The sequence below is a fragment of the Mus caroli genome, unplaced genomic scaffold, assembly GCF_978045245.1.
Source record: "Mus caroli unplaced genomic scaffold, Mus_caroli_1 scaffold_18, whole genome shotgun sequence".
In the NCBI taxonomy this organism is placed as follows: Eukaryota; Metazoa; Chordata; class Mammalia; order Rodentia; family Muridae; genus Mus; species Mus caroli.
This window is the reverse complement of record NW_028227273.1, coordinates 49,180,847-49,198,999: the sequence shown is the minus strand read 5'-3', so window position 1 is coordinate 49,198,999 and position 18,153 is coordinate 49,180,847. Positions and strand designations below refer to the sequence as shown.

The following is an 18,153-nucleotide window of genomic DNA, read 5'->3' as shown; positions in this document are numbered from 1 at the left end:
CAACAGTAGGGCCACCTCTGTAGCCATCAGCTGGTAGAGGATGAGAGAACATACAGCCTTGGGGGAGGGGGCGGGGCAAAAGCTTCTGTCTCCCAGGGCTGGGGACGAGGGGCACTTAGGACCAGAGTGTTCCTCTCCGTTCCAGTCAGTCCTGAGCTGGAGCACCAGCGGTAGCGCCCCCTCCATCGAGGGAGTCTCACATCCCATACCAATGCACCCTTCCTCAGACCACAGTATGGCTGAAGAACTGGGAGGTCCAACGCCAACATGAGGACACATAGGCCCGTTGTTCTCCAGGAAGTCTGGCAGCCTGGGCTTTGGTGTCAGGGCCTGGAGCCAAGGTAAGGGAGAGCCCAGGCCTCAGCCTTTTCCTGCCCAGGGATGTGGGAGTTTGGCCAGGAGCTGGGGGTGGGGCTGGCCAGTTTGGCAGAGTTCATTCCAGGAGCTGAGGACAGTGTGGTGGGGGAGGGGAAGGTAGTGGGGAAGACAAAGCTGCCTCCATTTCCAGGCCCTTGAAATGAGAAAGAGGGGCTGGGGCATAGCTCGGCTAGCAGAGCGCTTGCCTAACATGCACAAAGCCCTGGACTTGATCCCTAGATCCAGGACATGGTGGTACACAGCTGCAGTACCAGCACACAGGAAGCAGTTCAAGGCCACCTTCAGGTACTTATGGAATGTGAAGACCACTCGGGCTACATCTTTCTAAATCTGGGCCACAGTCTGGGTGGCGTCTTGGCTCCAGGCCTGTCTCTTCCCTGTGCTCCCAGTAGGGGGCGCTGCAGCCCCTCTGAGACTGAAGGACTGCATCCTCCCCGTTATACCCAGGCCCAGCCTTGGGTCATTGCAGAAACCTAGATTCAGACTGCCAGCCTTCTCTCCTCTCCAAGGAGTTAGTTAAACCTTGGGAGGATGCACAGAGCTATGGAGAAAAAAAAATGTTTATTTAATCAGATGGCCTCTGAAGGCACCTGGTTTCTGTCAGTATAAAAAAGGCAGTAAAATGACAAGGGCTGGGGACATGGAACAGGCACAGAAGGAAGAAAGGCGAGGGGAGGGACATCAGGTCACACGACACCAATCAGCCATCCGCCTCCGCCCCATCCTGTGATAGGCAGGGCGGACAGATCTTTCTTGGCCCTGTAGTCTCTTGTGCTTGGAGTAAGCGGGCATCAGTCGGAGCTGTCAGTCAGAGGCCATTGAGCCCTTGCCATTCTGACCCCGAATTCCAAGTCCACCCGCAGGCCATCGCTGGCTCCTGGACAGCTGGGCACAGCGAGGTCCAGAGGAAAGCAGAAGTCAGCTAGAAGAGCAGCCCCTCTCGACCCCTGCTCGTCCCTGGCAGGGAAGGAAGTGAGCAGGAAGCAGGCAGTGTAGTTCTTCTGTCCCCACAGGGTCACACAAGTGCCCTTAATAAGAAGGACAACACAGCTCCCAGAGCCAGGCCCAGACACAGAAAGAAGGACATGATGTTTCCTGCTGTCTCCGCCTCAGCTGGTTTGACTTTCCTAAAGGGAAAGGCAGGGTAATCTTAGGCAAGCTGAGCCCAGCCCTGCCCCCGCATACCTTCCAACACTCCCAATCCCCGCCCACTTCTTGGGAGACCGTGTCTAAGGACCATCCTCCACCCAGTCTTGATCCCTTCGCACACAGCTCAGCAGGAGCACATTAGCAAGCCCTCACCGCCACTGCCCCTCAAAACCCCCCAGCAGCTCCAACTCTGGGCAGCTTTGAGGTGAGGAGGGACTCTCCTACTGCCATCTCCCTGTAAGTCCTGCCTGATGTCACCAAATCTCCTCATGCCCCGACTCACTTGGGCCCGAAGCACATGCAGAGGCTGGCGAGGTAGCCATTGGAGAAGGCAAAGGCGGCCATGAAGACGATGAACCAGGCGTCATGCTTAAAGGTGAAGTGCTGCCGCTGCGCGCCACAATGGCGTGCCTTCACGTTGCAGAGCATCAGCAGGGGAACAAACACAATCCTCGAGGCAACCAGAACTGGCAGCCAGCGGCTATCCTGGCCAGGCTGCGAGCGAGCACAGGCAAGGCTTCAGCGCGTGTGTCAGTCCTCCCGGTCTCCTGGGGCCCCTGGGGACTTGGATAAAACCTCTAGGCCTGGGTGCCTTTGGGGGTGCTGATTGCTAGGGGTGCAGTGGTGCCTATGATATGTCGAGATGTATCTTTCCATCTAGGTGGGAGCCACGACACGCACGCCTCTGCCGGGCTACACGCCAAAGAACTGTACACGTGGGCCAGGGATGGCTCAATAGTTAAGAGTCCTGCTCTTGTAGGAGACCCGGGTTTAGTTTCCAGTCCTCACAAGCTCCTCTAACTCCAGCTCCAGGGGATCTGGTGCCCTCTTCTGGCCTCTGTGGGCATTGCATTCACACACACACACACACACACACACACACACACACACACAGAATTTGAAAGTCTTAGCTGGGTCAGGGTGGCACATGCACTTGGGAAGCAGGGAGTAAAGAGATCTGAGTTCCAGGCCAGCCTGGTCTACAGAGTAAATTCCCAGATAGCAACACACAGAGACCCTGCCTCTATAGACAGATAAACAAACGAATGAACTTGTACACATAAGTTATGAGTAGTACACGGTATTTTTCCCTTCTTGCAGGTTTTTTGTTTTTAAATGAGTACACCGGTAGCTGTCTTCAGATGCACCAGAAGAGGGCATCGGATCCCATTACGGATGGTTGTGAGCCACCGTGTGGCTGCAGGGAATTGAACTCAGGATCTCTGGAAGAGCAGTCAGTGCTCTTAACCTGTTGAGCCACTGCTTCCCCCCCTCCCCCCATTTTTTTCCCTTCTTGCAGTTTTACAGATGGGACCCAGATGCATGCTAGCAAGCCCTCTATTAGTCACAGAGCCACACTGCAGCCACCATACTTTCTTGGGGTCCCTCTTGGCCTCAGCTGGACACCTGAACCCCACAGCCCTGCCGCCCATGCTGTACTCACCCACATGCAGACAGCAGTGAGGCTCCGGCCTAGCCAGTCAAAGACATTGAAATTCAAGAAACAGGCCACGGGAATGAAATAGCTTTCTAGGAAAGAGAGTTAAGACTTAGCACCTGGCCCTCTCTGGGTCTGGGCCTCTTCATTCTGCCTCAGAGGTTTCCATCCAATGGCAGGGTGTCTAGTAGGCCCGTGTAGATCCAGCTGGGCAGAGGGAGCCCCAGAGGTTGCCCATACCCCACCCATGATTCCGCTTTAGACTCTGGGTGAATCCGTCCTGGGAGGGAAGTGCGGGGGCTGGGGGGGGGGTGTTCGTGGGGGGACAGGGACACACTTACTCCAGGGACTTGTGCCTGCGATGCTGGATTCCACCTCAGCGGCCACAGCAGGGAACAACCCAATGGTGACCGTGAAGATGAAGCAGACAGACAGAGCCGGGACACAGATCTGGAGAAAGAGAAGAGAAGAGATTTATCCAGGGCCCTAGGTTGTCATGGCTCTGTGTACAAAAGACCAAAGAGCCAGACACTGGTGCCATACCCCTTTTTAATCCCAGCACTCAGGAGGCAGAGGCAGGCTGATCTCTGAGTTCAAGGCCAGCCTGGTCTACAGAGTGAGTTCCAAGACAACCAGGGCTACATCAAAACCCTGTTCTTGAAAAAACAATAAACAAACAAACAAACAAATAAATAAATCTCACAGATGGGGCTGGAGAGATGGCTCAGCAGTTAAAAGCACTGACTGCACTTTTGAAGGTCCTGAGTTCAATTCCCAGCAACTACTTGGTGGCTCACAACCATCCGTAATGAGATCTGTTGCCCTCTTCTGTGGTGTCTGAAGACAACTACAATGTACTTATGTATAATAAATAAATAAATAAATCTTTTTTTTTAAATCTCAAGACAGACAGACAGACACACACACCCACAGCATTCATAGGAAGACAGGAGAAAGCCCAGTCTTAGGTCAGAAAGGGAAGTGGTATAAGGTAGAAACAGCAAAAGGAGAAAGAAGGGTGAGGAAGGGTAGGCAGGACACCCCGGGCCCACGTACACTCTTAAGTATGGCTTTGATAGACTGGTTTCTGTTGGTGGGTGGAGAGTTGGGGCCTGGCACCCCAAATTCCTCTCTTCTTCCTTTTGGCTCCTCTCCTGTCGGGTGAGAGGTTGTAAAGGGTTTTTAAGTTTTGGGGAGGACAGAACAACAGGTAGAATGAGCTGGAGGTGGGCACCTCCCTTAACTGGCTAGTCCACAGTTATACCCTAATAACCCTTGACTCGAGCCCCCGGGGGCTGACCCTTCCCCCGGGAGGCTCCTGTTATTCTCTGTTCCCTCTGAAGCCGCTGACCTCTGTCCGAATGCCCGAGACATTCAGGGTGACCCAAGTTTCCCTTCTTTCTTCATCAAGATGTCATGTAGGTCAGGCTGGCCTTGAACTCACTGTATAGCCAAGGATGACCTTGAATACAGTCCTCCTGCCTCTCCTTCCCAAATGCTAAGGTTACATGTGCACCACCTTGCCCAGTGCAGGAATCAAACTCAGGCCTTTGTGCACCCACTCTTACCAACTGAGCAACACGCCAAGACCCCTGCAAGGCGTCTGTGCTATCTTCCCCGGTTCATCCCTCTTTTACCCTCTCCCTACCTACTCATGGCCACTGTGTCCTCCTTTGGCTCCCAGCTGCCAGTTAACACAACATGCCCGAAACCCTCCCCCTCCCATCCTACCACCCTACCAGACTTCCTTTAGTAATTAAGATCTTTACTTATAGGCGTGGTGGCGCACGCCTTTAATCCCAGCACTCGGGAGGCAGAGGCAGGCGGATTTCTGAGTTCGAGGCCAGCCTGGTCTACAAAGTGAGCTTCAGGACAACCAGAGCTATAAAGAGAAACCCTGTCTCAAAAAACCAAAAAAAAAAAGATCTTTACTTATGAGATCCAACTTGGTCTCCTGCTCTGCAGGCCCCGCAAGGTTGAGCTGCAGGTAGTGGCGATAGAATTCCTGTTCAGCAAGGGAGATGGGAGAAGTAGAGTCAGGGCAGCTCCAGGCATCCGAGCTTGCCATCCTTTAGTTTCAAGACACCCTTGCTTTGAAACCCCGAGGCCTCCCCAGCTCCCCCCCATTTGCTCACCGTCCGAGGCAGAGCCAGGTAACACAGGATGGCCAAAATGACAACTGCACAGGCTGTGATGAAGTAGCCAAAGGCGCTTTCTGACAGCTCAGAACCACCTGGCGCAGACAGTGCACAAGCTTAGATTAGCTCCCCCCTTCCCAATCACCCTACCCTGCCTCCCCACAACTAGCAAAGCAGGGCAGTGTGCGCGCAGTTGGACTCACTGGCAATGGCACAGATCATGGCGACAGAGGTGAAGAAGCCAGCCAGGCCCTGGCCACTCATGATGGGGGCTGTGTAGTTGGCTGGCAGGACGCCTGCCAGACCGAAAAGGCTGGCTTGCAAAATGGCACCAAATGCTGGGGAGTAGCAAAGACAGCTTGTCAGCAGAGGCTGGCTTCCCAGGGAGCTTTAACCTGAACCACCCCCACCCTGATCTCAACCCAGGCCCATGGCTGCCCATCCCGTCCCCCCCCCCACCCCGATTACAATTGATGAGCACAATCTTGATCATGGTGATGACAAAGAAGGACAGAGCATCCATCTCCACCTTCACCAGGGCGGCAGTGACAAGGAATACCAGCAGGATCGCCACCAGGCTGCCCAAGATCCGAACAGACTGAGAGATCCTAGGAGAGGCAGGGGGGTGGCAGTGGGGGGGGGGGTCAGGAAGGGTCAGCCTGGGGCTGAGGAAGCAGGAGCTGGCTGGGAATCATGGACGGGGAGGCTCACCGCTGATGCAGAAACGAGTTGAGGCAGGTGAAGACCAGCAAGGGCAGCATGGCACACAGGGTCATGACATTGTTGAAGATGGCACTGAGAGAACTCCGGGCTGGCAAGGCCGCTGTGGGGTCAGCCAAGGCCTTGGTGCTTTCGCATGATTGATCAGTGTCCAAGGACACATTCTGGGACACGTCCAGGCGGTTTGTGAAATACTGTGGGGTTTGCAGAGGTTGAGTGTTGGGAACCTCTGTCCCTCTCTGTACCCAGAGGTACAGAACCAGGCCTTGAAAGCCTAAGGGACATGTCCTCTGGAGCCTAGTACCTGACCCCCACTCCAACCTCACCTTGGTTGCTGTCATAAAAAAATTCCAGGGGAGCAGTGTCCCCAGGCCCAGCACAAAGAAGATAAGCCATACTGCCTTATACCTGCGTAGGAAAAACGCAAAGTGATCGGTCAGCCCACCTTCCCTCCCTCCCGTCTTCCCAGTGGTCCCAGCTGTGTGTATCCACAAGTAGGCGCCCTCCTGCAGAGGTGTGAGGGATGTGTAGGTCCTGGGTACAGGACAGGCTGTAAGATGGGTTGAAGGAAAAGGGCTGGTGGCAGTTCTGAATGACACGGGAGACAGAACCTTTGTTCCCAAGTCCTAGAAGGTTCAGGGGGCCGGGTGAGCCGGGAAGCAGTGTGATGACCCACACTTCCAGAGCTGGTGTTGGAACCTCTGTTAAAGTGGGCGGGTAAAGGGCAGTGGGCACAAGCCCCAGCCCCACCACACCAGCTGGAAGTAGCTGGAAGTAGTTAAGCTGTCTAAGTGGGAACGCCAGTTCCCTCAAGAACTCTGAGGTCAAAAAACAACACCCAGGCAATTCTAGACCCAGTGGGTCACGTGGCTGGGGGTAGCGGGTGGGGACTAGGAAGTAGAGAGCTATAGATTTTTTTTTCCCTTATTAGATAGACAGAACCAGTTTTGTAGTCCAAACTACCTACGGCAGGGCAGATAGACTAGGACTTATGGCTGCCATCTGGTTCTGAGCATGACTTCGGATAGTCTTTGTCTGTAAGCTTAGTGATCCTGGTCCCTTCCATTACAGTTGCCTAGTAAAATACCTTCCCCTTACCCGGCATCTACAGGCTGTACAGAGATAGTAGCAGAGACCCAACACAGTGGAACAGGCCTCTTGCAAGCCTGAAATGGGACAGCCAGAAGAGCAGTCTAAGCCATGGCCGCACCACAGCCTTCAAAGCCCTCATCCATTCCCTCTGAGGTCAAGATGCTCAAGGCTTGGTTCAAAGGCTCAGATGGAAGGTAAAATTCCGAGGGAAGGTTATACAAGGACAGGAGGTCAGAGAAGAGCTGCCGAGCCAGGCAGCAGTGAAATGGGTAGACTGTTGAAGAGGCGAGGCCAGGGCACCAGGCAGCCTGGGAAGGAAAGGAGGCAGGAAGCTGGAACCTACAATGACAATTCTTCCCCTCACAGAAGGCTGGTATTCTCACCAGACTTTACAGAATGGAGAAATGGTCCCAGAAAGATGCAGCTAACTCTCCAGTCAGAATGGGCCTAGTTACATAGCACAAGAGGGAAATGGTGGGCAGGGGAACCGTGAGAGGTTCAGAGACCCAACAGGACAGAGGGGCCATCTGGAAAGAGTGTATCATGGCTTCATGAACTTCCACAAGCCTCAGCCCCTCTGAAGGACTCGACTCGAGCTCCTTTTCCATCCTAGCACACATTCTGGACCTTAACTAGCTTGAGGAAGATCCCAAGCTCCCGAGCTAGTAGGCTGGAAGGGTCAGGTCAGAGAGCAGCGTGGGCTGAGGTCATGCAAGGGCAAAGCCCCAGGGCGACCCCCAGGGACAGGGGTAGTCCTGCCAGATGTGTTCTGGAATGAGGGAAGCAGCCAAGTGTCTCCCCACAGTGATGGTGGGAGGAGCTGGAAGCTGCTGTCTAGCTGCGCATAACAGTGGAAAGACTGAGACACTCCAATAGGGACCTACTGCCCACCTAGCCCTGAGGGCATGCCAGCCAGCACCCAGCCAGGGCATGCATATTCTCCACCCTACCCCATGCAGACCTGACTCAGAAGCACCAGGCTGGGAACACATTTAGTCCTGAGGTCCCCTCTCTCAAGTCCCAAACACCGCACCTCCCTCCCTCCCACCCTTACCCTAGAGACTCACTCCCCAGATCTCCAGACCGGCTCCCCCCTCCCTGCAACCACCCTACGCCACACCCCTTGGCCACCCAGTACCTGTCCTGAGGCTGGTGACTGGTTGTCATGGCTCCAGTGTTCTCGGCTGTGCCTGGCTGGCAGCTCCCTCCCTCTGGCTCTTGCTGGGGGTAAAGGAATATCGAGCCCTGTCTGGCTCTGCTTCCACACTACCCTGGGCCTTTCTCAGACTCTTGGGGGGTGGGAGAGGGGGTAGAGCTGGACACAGAGTAGGCAAGGGAAGCCTCTGCAGACACAGGACCACTCAGCTCAGCCCCATCTGGCCTTTGGCCCCAGGAAGGCCTTCCTGTCGTCTCTCTGCCTGATTGGGCTGCACCTGGCTGCCAGCCTGGCCGCTGCCACCGCTATTTTTATCCAGCAGCAGAAGCAGTTTAAAAGCTTGGAAACCGAAGGGTGGGGAGCAATCGAGGAGGAGGAGGAGGAGGAGGACGGATGATTGAGAGACAGGGAAAGACAGTCAAAGAAGACAGAAAAGAGAAAAGGGGTCAGGGACAGTGACAACAGTGGACAGAGCAGGCAAAGGGGAGGAGACAGAGCAGAGGGGGAAAAGGGAGAAAGAGTGAGAGAGCAAACAGACCCTGTAAGGAACTCAGGTCTCCTGAGGCCTGCCATGAGCCTGCACTCTCCCCTCCTGGGTGCCCCCACCCCATCACCCAATCAAGACTGTGGCAGGGAGGGCCTTCCCTTCGCAGACTGCTTCCTATAGTAATCGGAACTCCCTCCAGCCTCTGCTGGAGCCAGCCTCTGCTGGAGCCAGCCTCTGCTGGAGCCAGCCTCTGCTGGAGCCAGCCTCTGCTGGAGCCAGCCTCTGCTGGAGCCAGCCTCTGCTGGAGCCAGCCTCTGCTGGAGCCAGCCTCTGCTGGAGCCAGCCTCTGCTGGAGCCAGCCTCTGCTGGAGCCAGCCTCTGCTGGAGCCAGCCTCTGCTTTCCAGCCGCTGCCTAGGGGCTTCCTGAGTTCTCCAGGAATATATTTCATAACTGTGGGAGGGACACAGCCTTCTCCACAGCAAGTTCCTTTCCTTGACCTCCAGTCCCAGAATGTTCCTCCCCCCACCCGCCCCCCAGTTCCTTTCTCAGTCCAAGGCCACTAACTATCCTCTTCCCGTGTCTGACAGTGGCTTTGAAGGGAAATTTGGAAAGCTAGCATCATTGCTCCCAGAGCTCCTAACCACACCCTCGACATAAGGAAGCAGCATATTCAAGGGACACAGGGACACCCCCCCACAGGGACACCCCACTCCCCAGACTGCTATTTCTTTGTCTAGGGCAAGCAGCTCCAGATCCCCGTCTTGTCACTCACCGAATTTATAGACTCGATGTTGGCAGGACGGTGAGAGCCAAAGGTACCTGGACGTTCCCCAGGAAGGGGTCCTGGCTCAGGCTCAGGCAGGAGGTTGGGTCCTAGGTGAGGGTCCAGAGTGGAAAAGTTGGCCAAGGCTTATCAGGAGAGAATCCCTCAGGCCTCAGGGGGCCCCCATTCAGCGGGGGTCTCACAAGCTAAGAAGCTGCAGAAGCTAAAAGTACCAGTGAAGCTGGGAGAGATAAAGGGCCACCCTGTAGCTGGGAGATAAGACAGCAGCCGAAGCTGCCGGCTCAGCAGGGGAGCTAAGCCTGTGGCAGCCAGGTCAGCTCTCAGGTGCAGCTAGAACTTCAGTCCCCGCCCACCCAGACAGGCGTCACAGCTGGTCACCCTGAGGCCCTGTAGCCGCTTTTCTATTCTGCTGTGGGTGAAACCCAGACTGGCCGAATCCCTCAGTCCTGGACAGCAAAGCCACACACCTCCAGAAGGAGGCAGAAGGCTCCTGCTGCTGGTTTCAAGGACTATTGGCTGAGGGTCTCTGTGGGTCCGCCAGGTGTCCTCCTAGGCACTGGGGACAGAGCGGCAGCAAACAGTAGCACTGCTATTTATCTAGGACAAGAGGGTTCTGCTGCGGCTGGGGGTAGCCTGAGGACTCAGGTTTCCATTAGATAGTAGGGAAGGGACCCCATCAAAACATAGCTAATTCTCCACTGAGCACCCCACACCTCTCCCATGCACCAGCAAAAGTGAATATAGCCCCAAGCCAGAGGGAGGCTAACTCTTCCATCATAAAACTGGCCTAGGCTTGGACAAGTATACACACACACACACACACACACACACACACACACACATCACTTCTCCCCTTGCAGAAAACCCCACCTCCCTCTGGGCACCAGTTAAAGCCACAGGCAGCCCTTGGGTCCCGGTCCCGCCCACATCCAAACATTCCATTTGCTGCTTAGGGGCTTTCTTTGCTTTTGTCCCGGTAGAGATCTGATAGCAGTTCAGAGCCTCTGGTATCATTTCAGCCATGCCTTGACCTGCCGAGATGGAGAGGCCCTGAAAGCTATCGCCCATCTGAGGCCTTCCTGCGTCCTAAGGGTCCTCTCATGCAGCTCAGTTTCTCAGCCTAGTTTCTGCTACATCAGAATCTTCGCTTGCAATCTGAGGATGCCCCTCTTCCAGCTGCCCCGAAGGTAGCAGGCATCCGCTTCTACTAAACAGTTAGGGCGATTGAGGTTTAAAGAGGCTCCATCACTTGAGAAAGCCCCGCAGAGCTGGTGAATGGGGGTGACAGCATCAATACTCAATGTACCGATCATTCTAGATTCCTTCTCAAGTGGGGAAGTCGAAATTGACAAGGCTCCTCAGCTATTCATGTAGGCTTCTAGGAAGGCAACAGTGCTCCAATTAAAGGGTTAAAACAAGTGCGAGATTCAGGTCATTCTCTCACATAACATTAGTTTCAGATTCATGACACCTCACAACCATTCCACCACGCATATATTATTGTATGCAAAGCTCACACAAGCAGGACAAGAGGAACAGAACGGAGGAGGGTTAATCGAGAAGAGGGGGCTGGCTCAGGCTTGGAAAGAGGACCCGAATGGGGTATAAGGTGCAAGGGTGGAGTAAGCCTTTATCCAAAGGAAGCCTGGGAGTGCGCGTCAGTCCTTTATCTTGTCACACGTTTACTCTCCGCGTAGAGTAAATGAGGACTCGCCCAGGAAAGGGAGGCCAGGAACAGGAGTTTAGTCTGTAAATGGCCAGCTAGCTCCCTTCACGTCCATTTGTATTCCGGCATTCCCCATCCTCCTGCCTCGGGGCAGAAGGCAACGCAACCCCTCTCTCTAGTTCACACAGCTGTAGCATTGAACTACCCACTCGCCGATCCTCTGCGGAAGTCAACACAGCGACAGTCGCTTCCAGGCCCAGAAGCCAGGCTGTCTTGGGCCCAGCTCCGCCCTGGTCCCCACAAAAGGAGAGTCCCCCTACCCAGAGCCAGGCCCATGCGCGCCACGTGCTGGCGCTGCTCCGCACGCGCCGCGTGGGGGCCGCACCCCAAAGTCCCTGTCGCGGCCTCGGAGCTAGCAGGCCGGGCCTCCTTTTCCCTCCTGGCAAGCCGGACACTCCACTCTCTACCCCGGAGTCCCCAGCATGTCCCACCCGGGCCCTACGAGCACCTGCTGGAGAAGGACACCTCCGGCGACGAAATCTGCGCGCTTGGCCAGCGCTTCCCGCGCCCGCCCGAGCGCTTTCAAACCCGCCCTCTGCTGGGCCCGCCCCGGGCCCGTGGGAGCCACCTCCTCCCGGCGACAGCCCCGCCCCCGGGCTCCTCGCCGCCCCCTCAACAGTTCACCGGCTCCCAGTCACAGGGACCCTACGCCTAGGGCCTCCAGGGCTGCTGGCTTCGATGGCGGAGCACGTCTTAGGACCCTTCCCAACTGTCGCACGGACACGCGAGCCTGGGAGGGGACAGGGCCCCCCCACTGGGTACCCCTAATTTCCGCTCTGGCCCTGCGCTCCTAACTCCTACACATTCCAAGGCGGGACTCTTGCACAGACAGGCCCTCTGCTCACCCAGGTCCAGACGCCCCCACAGCCACGCTCCACCTCAGGTGTTCCGTTATCCCTCTCCGAACCCCGCCCACGCCATTATTCCCACTCTACCGTTTTACTGCTAGCAACCCCCTCACACACACACACACACCCTTCTAATACATCCTTTTTCCTTTCCACTCCTCCTTTTCCCTTCAAGAAGACTTTCTGGGATACCTCAGATTTGATCGTTCTGGAACCCGGACGTTGGAGGTGTTTCGTTTTCTCTCTCCTGCCCTCAGACTCGCTGCACACCACACAAACAGCATCCGCTCCCCCCACCCCCAGGTTGCCTTGAAGGCTCCTTTATGAAGGCATAAGGGGACAGCCCTGAGGCCTCTAAGAAAACTGAAACACAGCTGGAGACCGGAGAAAGGGAAGCCAGGAAGAAAGGCCTCACATCCTGCATATCTTTGTCCTAGCCAGCATTTCACTGTCCCATCCCAAGATAACCCTCGGGGCTAGAAGCCTTGCTGAGCCTCCTACCATTCATACCCCTCCCCTTCCCTCCCTGCCCCCCCTCCAGGGCTGGGGTACAAAGGAGGAGGGACCCCCTACAGTAGCACTCCCTACTGATGTAGCCCAGAAGTTGCAGGAGGGTCCTGAGGCAAGAACATCCCATCCAGATTGCCTGTCTCACCCCACCTCTCTAAGGAACCTGTGCTCCAGAGAAACCATTGGAGCTAATTAACAATTACCAGTGCTAACATCGCAGGGAAAAGGCGCACTCAGTCTCCCCAGAGAACGACTGAGCCCTTAGGAGGTAGCTGACTCTGTAGGGCAGTGGGTTCTCTCAAGCTGCTCTGGTGGGGGCGTATACAGCCTTCCTGCTCCCACAGAGATGACACATCTCCTCACTAGCACTAAGCAAACAGAGGGCAGGAAGTCGGGCTTGGGTGGTATTTTTCTGGGCACTATCCCATGGCTTAAGAGTAGCCTCATGTCTGTCCACAACGCCAGATCCCTGCCCTGTTTGTCTGGTCTGTCTCTCCCTGCCTTTGCCTCCTTTCTTCCGTTGCCCCCGCTACTTGACCCCCTCTTTCCCTTCCCAGGTCTGGCCCTGTTACCATAGCTGGCACAGCTGTGGGAGAGATCGACTAGCCATGGTCAGGCTGGGAGCCCTTATGTGCAAAGCGAGCTGGAAGTGAACAGAAGAAGTGGTAAGGGTCCCAGCCAGACTGGGGAAGGCTGGTTCCTTTCCTCACGCCCACTGGGACCTGGCCGTCTATGCAGATGGCCACAGGCAGGCCTGTTATTATTGGAGAACAGCCCATCTGGCAAGCTCCTTGCATGGGCTCCAGCCAGCACCCACACCCCAGGCAGCCTCAGGCAGTTGCTGGTGCCGGGGCCCTCTGCTGGACAGCCCTGGGAACCCAGCTCGCACAAGCCTGGGCCTGGCAGATCCTTAGGCAGGTCTACCAGGCCTCTCTTTTTACCTTCCTCCTCATATCATGGCTCCCCATTCCCTGTCACTAAGGTTGGGTCAGGAGGGTTGGTCCACCTGACCTCATGCTCACCTTTATGTCCTGTCCTCCCCAGCTGGGACTGTGGCTAACTCTATCATTTCTGCCCCTCACCCTTTAGAAGGTAGGTTTGCTTGCCACCACACTCAACTCTCTCAACTAACTCTCTCTCTCTCTCTCTCTCTCTCTCTCTCTCTCTCTCTCTCTCTCTCCAGGCCCTGTTCTCTCAGCTGTTAGCAACAGCCATCTGACCATCTGTGTTGGCTGCAAGAGTGTTTGCTCCAGGCTCTATGTGTGTGTGTGTGTGTGTGTGTGTCACAAGCTATGTCTCAAGTTCTCTCTTGTGAGTGATTAAATCTTTGTGGCCTTGTGGCAGAAAAGGAACTAGGGGAAACCCGGGGAAACACTTGCCCACTGTGCTGAATTTAAGGGGACACAAAAAAGAGCCAGCAATGAAGAAGAGTTTTAAGGAAATGTGGGTTTTGTTGTCGTCGTTTTACTCTTGTTTGTTTGAGGACACTGGGGTCAAGTTCAAGGCTTGGAACAGAACATGCTAGGGGTGTGCTCTAGCCATTGAGCTAGTTCTTCAGTTCTAATGCCATTGCTAAAAAAATAAGTTAGTGGAAAGATTCCGTATTAATATAAGATCAAACTGTCTCCCTCTTCCTCCTCCCCCTCTCGTGTGTGTGTGTGTGCGTATGTATGTAGCCAGAGAACTACCTTTGGCTGCAGTCCTTAGGGACCGTCCACATTGATTTTTTTTTTCAAGATTATGTATTTGTGTGTTCACACCACACAGAGCAAGTGTACATGGAGGCCTGGGGGACTTTGGATCCTTTGGAACTGGACTCGTAGGCTGTTGTGGGTGCTGGCACCCGACCCAGGTCCTCTTCAAAAACAGTAATCACTCTTAACCACTGAGCCAATTCTCCACCACCCTGAGTTTTGTTTTTTTTTTTTTTTTTTTGAGACAGGATCTCACCCTGTAACTCTGCCTGACCTGGAATTCTCTAGGCCGACCAGACTGGCCTGTAGCTCACACAGAGCTGCCTGCCTCTGCTTTAGGAGGGCTAAAATCAAAGCCTGTGCCACTAACCTGGCCTGGCCCACCTTGTTTTGTAACATAGAATTTCTAACCATTTGTCCTCTCCCTTGCCTTCCCAGTGCTGGGATTATAAGTGGCATCACAGCATTGGGAAAAATATGTATATATGTACATACATACATATACAAAATATGTATACATACATACATAGGCTCTGAGAGGATTGAACCAATTGAGTGAGTCTTCCCTGTGCCCAGTATCAAATTTTCAAATAAAGACCGATGTGTACACAGGGTGGATACTAGGTCAGGGTCCAAGAAGAATTGACTTGGTTCATTTTGTCTAAATCTGGCTTCTAGCCAAATTTCTCTGATGACTCTCCTAACCCGCTGGTTGGCAGGTAAGTCTCCTCTGACCCAGGGGACAATTTTAAGTGGCCCAGAGTTTAAACAACCATCCAACTGTGGGCCTACAAACTCTCCAAAATAAATAAATAAATAAATAAATAAATAAATAAATAAAATTACATATATATCCATCCTTCCTCATGAGGTGACAGATTTGTACTCCAGGAGCCAAACCCTCCTTTTCAAAGGGCCTGTTGGACACCATCAGAACAGTTTGGTCCCCATGGCCGCCCCATTGCACCTGCTGAGACTGGACCTGAGGTGGGGGTGGGGGTGGGGAGGCTGGACAGAATGAAAATTCCCAGATCGTGGGGACCCCATCCATCTCCCGACCTCCTCACCTGGGGGGTGGGGGTCGCTGCCAAGGCCAGAGCTGACCAGTCTCTGGCACGGGGCGCGCGAGAGTAGCCCCCACCGACGATAGCTCCCTGGCCTCACGCTCCGCAGCTGCTGCCTGCCCTGCCCCGCCCCGCGCGGCTGGAGGGGTGGAGATCTGGGGACGCCCGGTGGCCGAAGGAGGTCCAGTGGGTGGGGCCGTGGGGCTGAGAAGAGGACGTGTTAGGAAAGGTGGGACTGCTTTTAATCCACCTGTCCGCACAGGTCGCACATGCTCTAGTTTCTGAGGACTCTGTAGGAATAGCTGGGTCACGGGGAGGAGGAAAAAGTTCTGCCCGGCCTAGGAGGGGGAGGGGCGGCTCAGCTCAGATGTCACGCTTTCACAGGCTCAAGTTTCTGTAGGAACCTGTGTGGGATCCCCAACTTGATTGAGGATCCCCTGGTAGGGGTCTGTGTTTCTTACTATGCCCTTTTAATCTACAGCAGAAGTCACTGCTGGAGGGACTATTGTGTGACAATCATAATCAAATTATTCAGAGAATCATAGTACACGATGCCCGCCCACGCATGCATACACAAAAGTGTTCACTCATCTGGGGAGTGAGAAAGTACATTAAAAAAATTTTATATGTATGGGTGTTTTGCCTGAATGTGTGTCTATGCACCAGGTCATGCCTGGAGGCCTTCGAGGCCAGAGGAAGGTGTGGAACTGGGCTTATAGAGGGCTGTGAGCCGCCACGAGGATGCTGGAAATTGAACTCAAGTCCTCTCCAAGAACAGCTAGTGCTCTTAACTGCCAAGTCATCTCTCCAGCCCCTAGAAGTGAAATTTTGAGGTGATTTATTTCTTCAAGGGTAGTAAGATGTCCCTAAAAGTGCCAGGCGGTGGTGGTGCATGCCTTTAATCCCAGCACTTGGGAGGCAGAGGGAGGCAGGATTTCTGAGCTTGAGGCCAGCCTGGTCTACAGAGTGAGTTCCAGGACAGCCAGGGATATACAGAGAAAGAGAAACCCTGTCTTTAAAAATAAATAAATAAATAAATAAATAAACAAAACAACCCCTGCCTCGAAAAACAAACAAGCAAACAAAAAGATGTCCCTAAAGGTCACACATGTCCCCACTTCCCGGCCCACTGCCTGCTGGCCAGTCTTCTTTATCCCACTATCTAGCTGAGATGTCTCCAAAGCACACCGGGGATCCATTTTCCTGCTCTGTCAGCCAGCTAGCCTTCCTGCAACAGAGATCTAAGCCATTGCTGGGCGGGCCTCAGTAGGACATTCTAAATGAAGTTACGCAATTCCAAACTTGTAGCTTGTGAGGACCGAGGGACAGACAGATGGAACAAGTTATCCGAAGGAAGTCTTACCAGTCAGTGCCTTCACCTCTGCCCCTTCTCCAGCTTCCCACAGATAACCAACCCGGAGGTAGGCGAGAGTAGGGGTGGTGAGATTTTCTGAGACACCTCAGTCATCCAACACAGAGCCTGGAATTAGCTCAACCGGTAGAGAGAGCGCTTGCCTAGTGTGCATACAGTTCTGGGTTCAATCCCAAACTAGGCTTGGATGTGGTGTATGTCTGTAATGCCAGTGCCTTGGAAGTAAAGTCTTAGAGGACAGAAATTAGTTCAAGATCATTTCAGGAGTCTGAGGCCAGACTGGTATACATAAAACAGTCTCAAAAACCAACAGGCACCACCACCAATAACAACAACACACTGTCCTCGTTTATTGACTACCTGCTGCGTACCAAGCTTTGAAAGTATTCAGTCTTTAACGGGAAGCAAGGTCTTATAATTTTAAGGTAGACAGGACAGTTTGGATTTAAATACCACCTCTTAGCTAAATTGTCTGGCGTCTAAGTGAAACATCATCTCTTAACTGACCTTGATACCTGCATTTGCAGGCCCACCCTGGAGGCCAGAGATAAGGCAGAGGAAGCTGCAGAGAGGAAGGGGCAATCAACACAATCTGTAGCCTGCTAGGAGCTAGGGGAGTGGGAACTGTTCAGGTCAGAGCCCTCTTGCACTCAGCCCGGACTGTCTTCACCCACTGGGCAGTCTGCGGTCCGTGCCCGTGCGTGCGTGCGGACCGACGCCTGGACTAACCGGCTCCAAAAGCACTTTGATGGGCGTTGCTGTTTCCAGGACCCATGGCCTCACTTCTGGGGGCCCAATCTCTCCTTCCTCTGGGATCGGTCCACTCTGGAGGCCTCTCCAGAATCCGGTGGCTGTTGCTGGCTGAGGACAAAGAGCAGACAGCTCAGCAGAGCCTCTCTCATGTCTTGGGAGCTCAGTCGGCGGGCCAGCCGGCGCAGCAAGGGCAGGAGGTGCTGCCGGGCCAGGCGGGCAACAGGCAGCAGCAGGCGGGACAGCAACGATCGAAGCACCATCGGGAGCAGTGGAACGGGCATGGCAGGACCTGGACCTGCAAAGGGAATCCGGGTTCTAGACTGTATCTCAGGCACCCACCTCACCTGGCAAAGCACGGTGGGAGGTGTGGAGTCCTCCCTTTCAACTGTTTTACAGTGCAGCTTTCTTCTGGGATGAAAGCTGGCTAAGGAGTTCACTCACTGTTAGCACAGATGGGAAGGGAGCCCAGGGCTGGAAGGTGGTGGGAACTGAGGCTAGGGCCTTTTCCAGAACCCACTTCCTTTAATCCCTCCCTCCCTTTGCATACTCTGACCTGAAGCCTGAACTCCTTGCCCTCCTGCTCACCAGCTCTAACCGGTCAGTGGCAGCTCTCACCAGTCAGAACTGCTCAGAATCAATTTCAGGATGCTTTTGCCTGCGGTGGATTCAGCACCCCTGGACATCACAAGGGAGCCCCACCCCCCCCTCAGCCTCCACCCAGCTCAGCTTGCTTGGGTGTGGAGGGGGGCGGACAAGGAGGGAACAGCTGTGTTCTGGCACCTGGTATATTCTGTCCAGCTGCTCCCTCTTGCCATCTTAGGAGGAGAAGACAAGAGGGGCCAT

The 18,153-nt window shown here is 54.4% G+C and overlaps 2 protein-coding genes across 6 annotated transcripts; both read right to left on the bottom strand.

Annotated features, from left to right (window-relative positions):
* Window positions 1-920: 920 nt before the first annotated feature.
* On the bottom strand, window positions 921-15,313 carry Slc29a1 (solute carrier family 29 member 1 (Augustine blood group)). 5 transcript variants are annotated; one of them, XM_021186098.3, is made up of 14 exons: window positions 15,189-15,313; window positions 9,332-9,432; window positions 8,054-8,136; window positions 6,150-6,231; window positions 5,815-6,017; window positions 5,572-5,711; window positions 5,307-5,441; window positions 5,101-5,198; window positions 4,898-4,970; window positions 4,022-4,119; window positions 3,307-3,415; window positions 2,972-3,057; window positions 1,811-2,022; window positions 921-1,505 (listed from the first exon to the last, which is right to left on the bottom strand). In XM_021186098.3, the coding sequence occupies exons 3-14, from the start codon at window positions 8,080-8,082 to the stop codon at window positions 1,394-1,396; spliced, it is 1,377 nt and encodes a 458-aa protein (XP_021041757.1). In that variant the 5' UTR covers window positions 8,083-8,136; window positions 9,332-9,432; window positions 15,189-15,313; the 3' UTR covers window positions 921-1,393. The 5 variants fall into 5 exon arrangements, with proteins under 5 accessions (XP_021041757.1, XP_021041755.1, XP_029327334.1 ...); XM_021186096.3 differs by lacking the exon at window positions 15,189-15,313 and adding an exon at window positions 11,518-11,602; XM_029471474.2 differs by lacking the exon at window positions 15,189-15,313 and adding an exon at window positions 9,811-9,832.
* Window positions 15,314-17,336: 2,023 nt separating this feature from the next.
* Window positions 17,337-17,664, bottom strand: Mymx (myomixer, myoblast fusion factor). The gene has a single exon (XM_021150134.2). The coding sequence runs from the start codon at window positions 17,589-17,591 to the stop codon at window positions 17,337-17,339; it is 255 nt and encodes an 84-aa protein (XP_021005793.1). The 5' UTR covers window positions 17,592-17,664.
* Between the last annotated feature and the right edge of the window lie 489 nt (window positions 17,665-18,153).

What these genes read in the sequence shown, in the direction of transcription:
- Slc29a1 (XM_021186098.3), bottom strand. Translation starts at nt 8,082, where the DNA reads ATGACAACCAGTCACCAGCCTCAGGACAG. An exon ending in TTTTTATGACAGCAACCAAG is followed by an intron (nt 6,018 to 6,149) that starts GTGAGGTTGGAG and finishes CAAACCCCACAG; the next exon opens with TATTTCACAAACCGCCTGGA. An exon ending in TCAAAGCCATACTTAAGAGT is followed by an intron (nt 3,416 to 4,021) that starts GTACGTGGGCCC and finishes CTCTTTCTCCAG; the next exon opens with ATCTGTGTCCCGGCTCTGTC.
- Mymx (XM_021150134.2), bottom strand. Translation starts at nt 17,591, where the DNA reads ATGCCCGTTCCACTGCTCCCGATGGTGCTTCGATCGTTGCTGTCCCGC.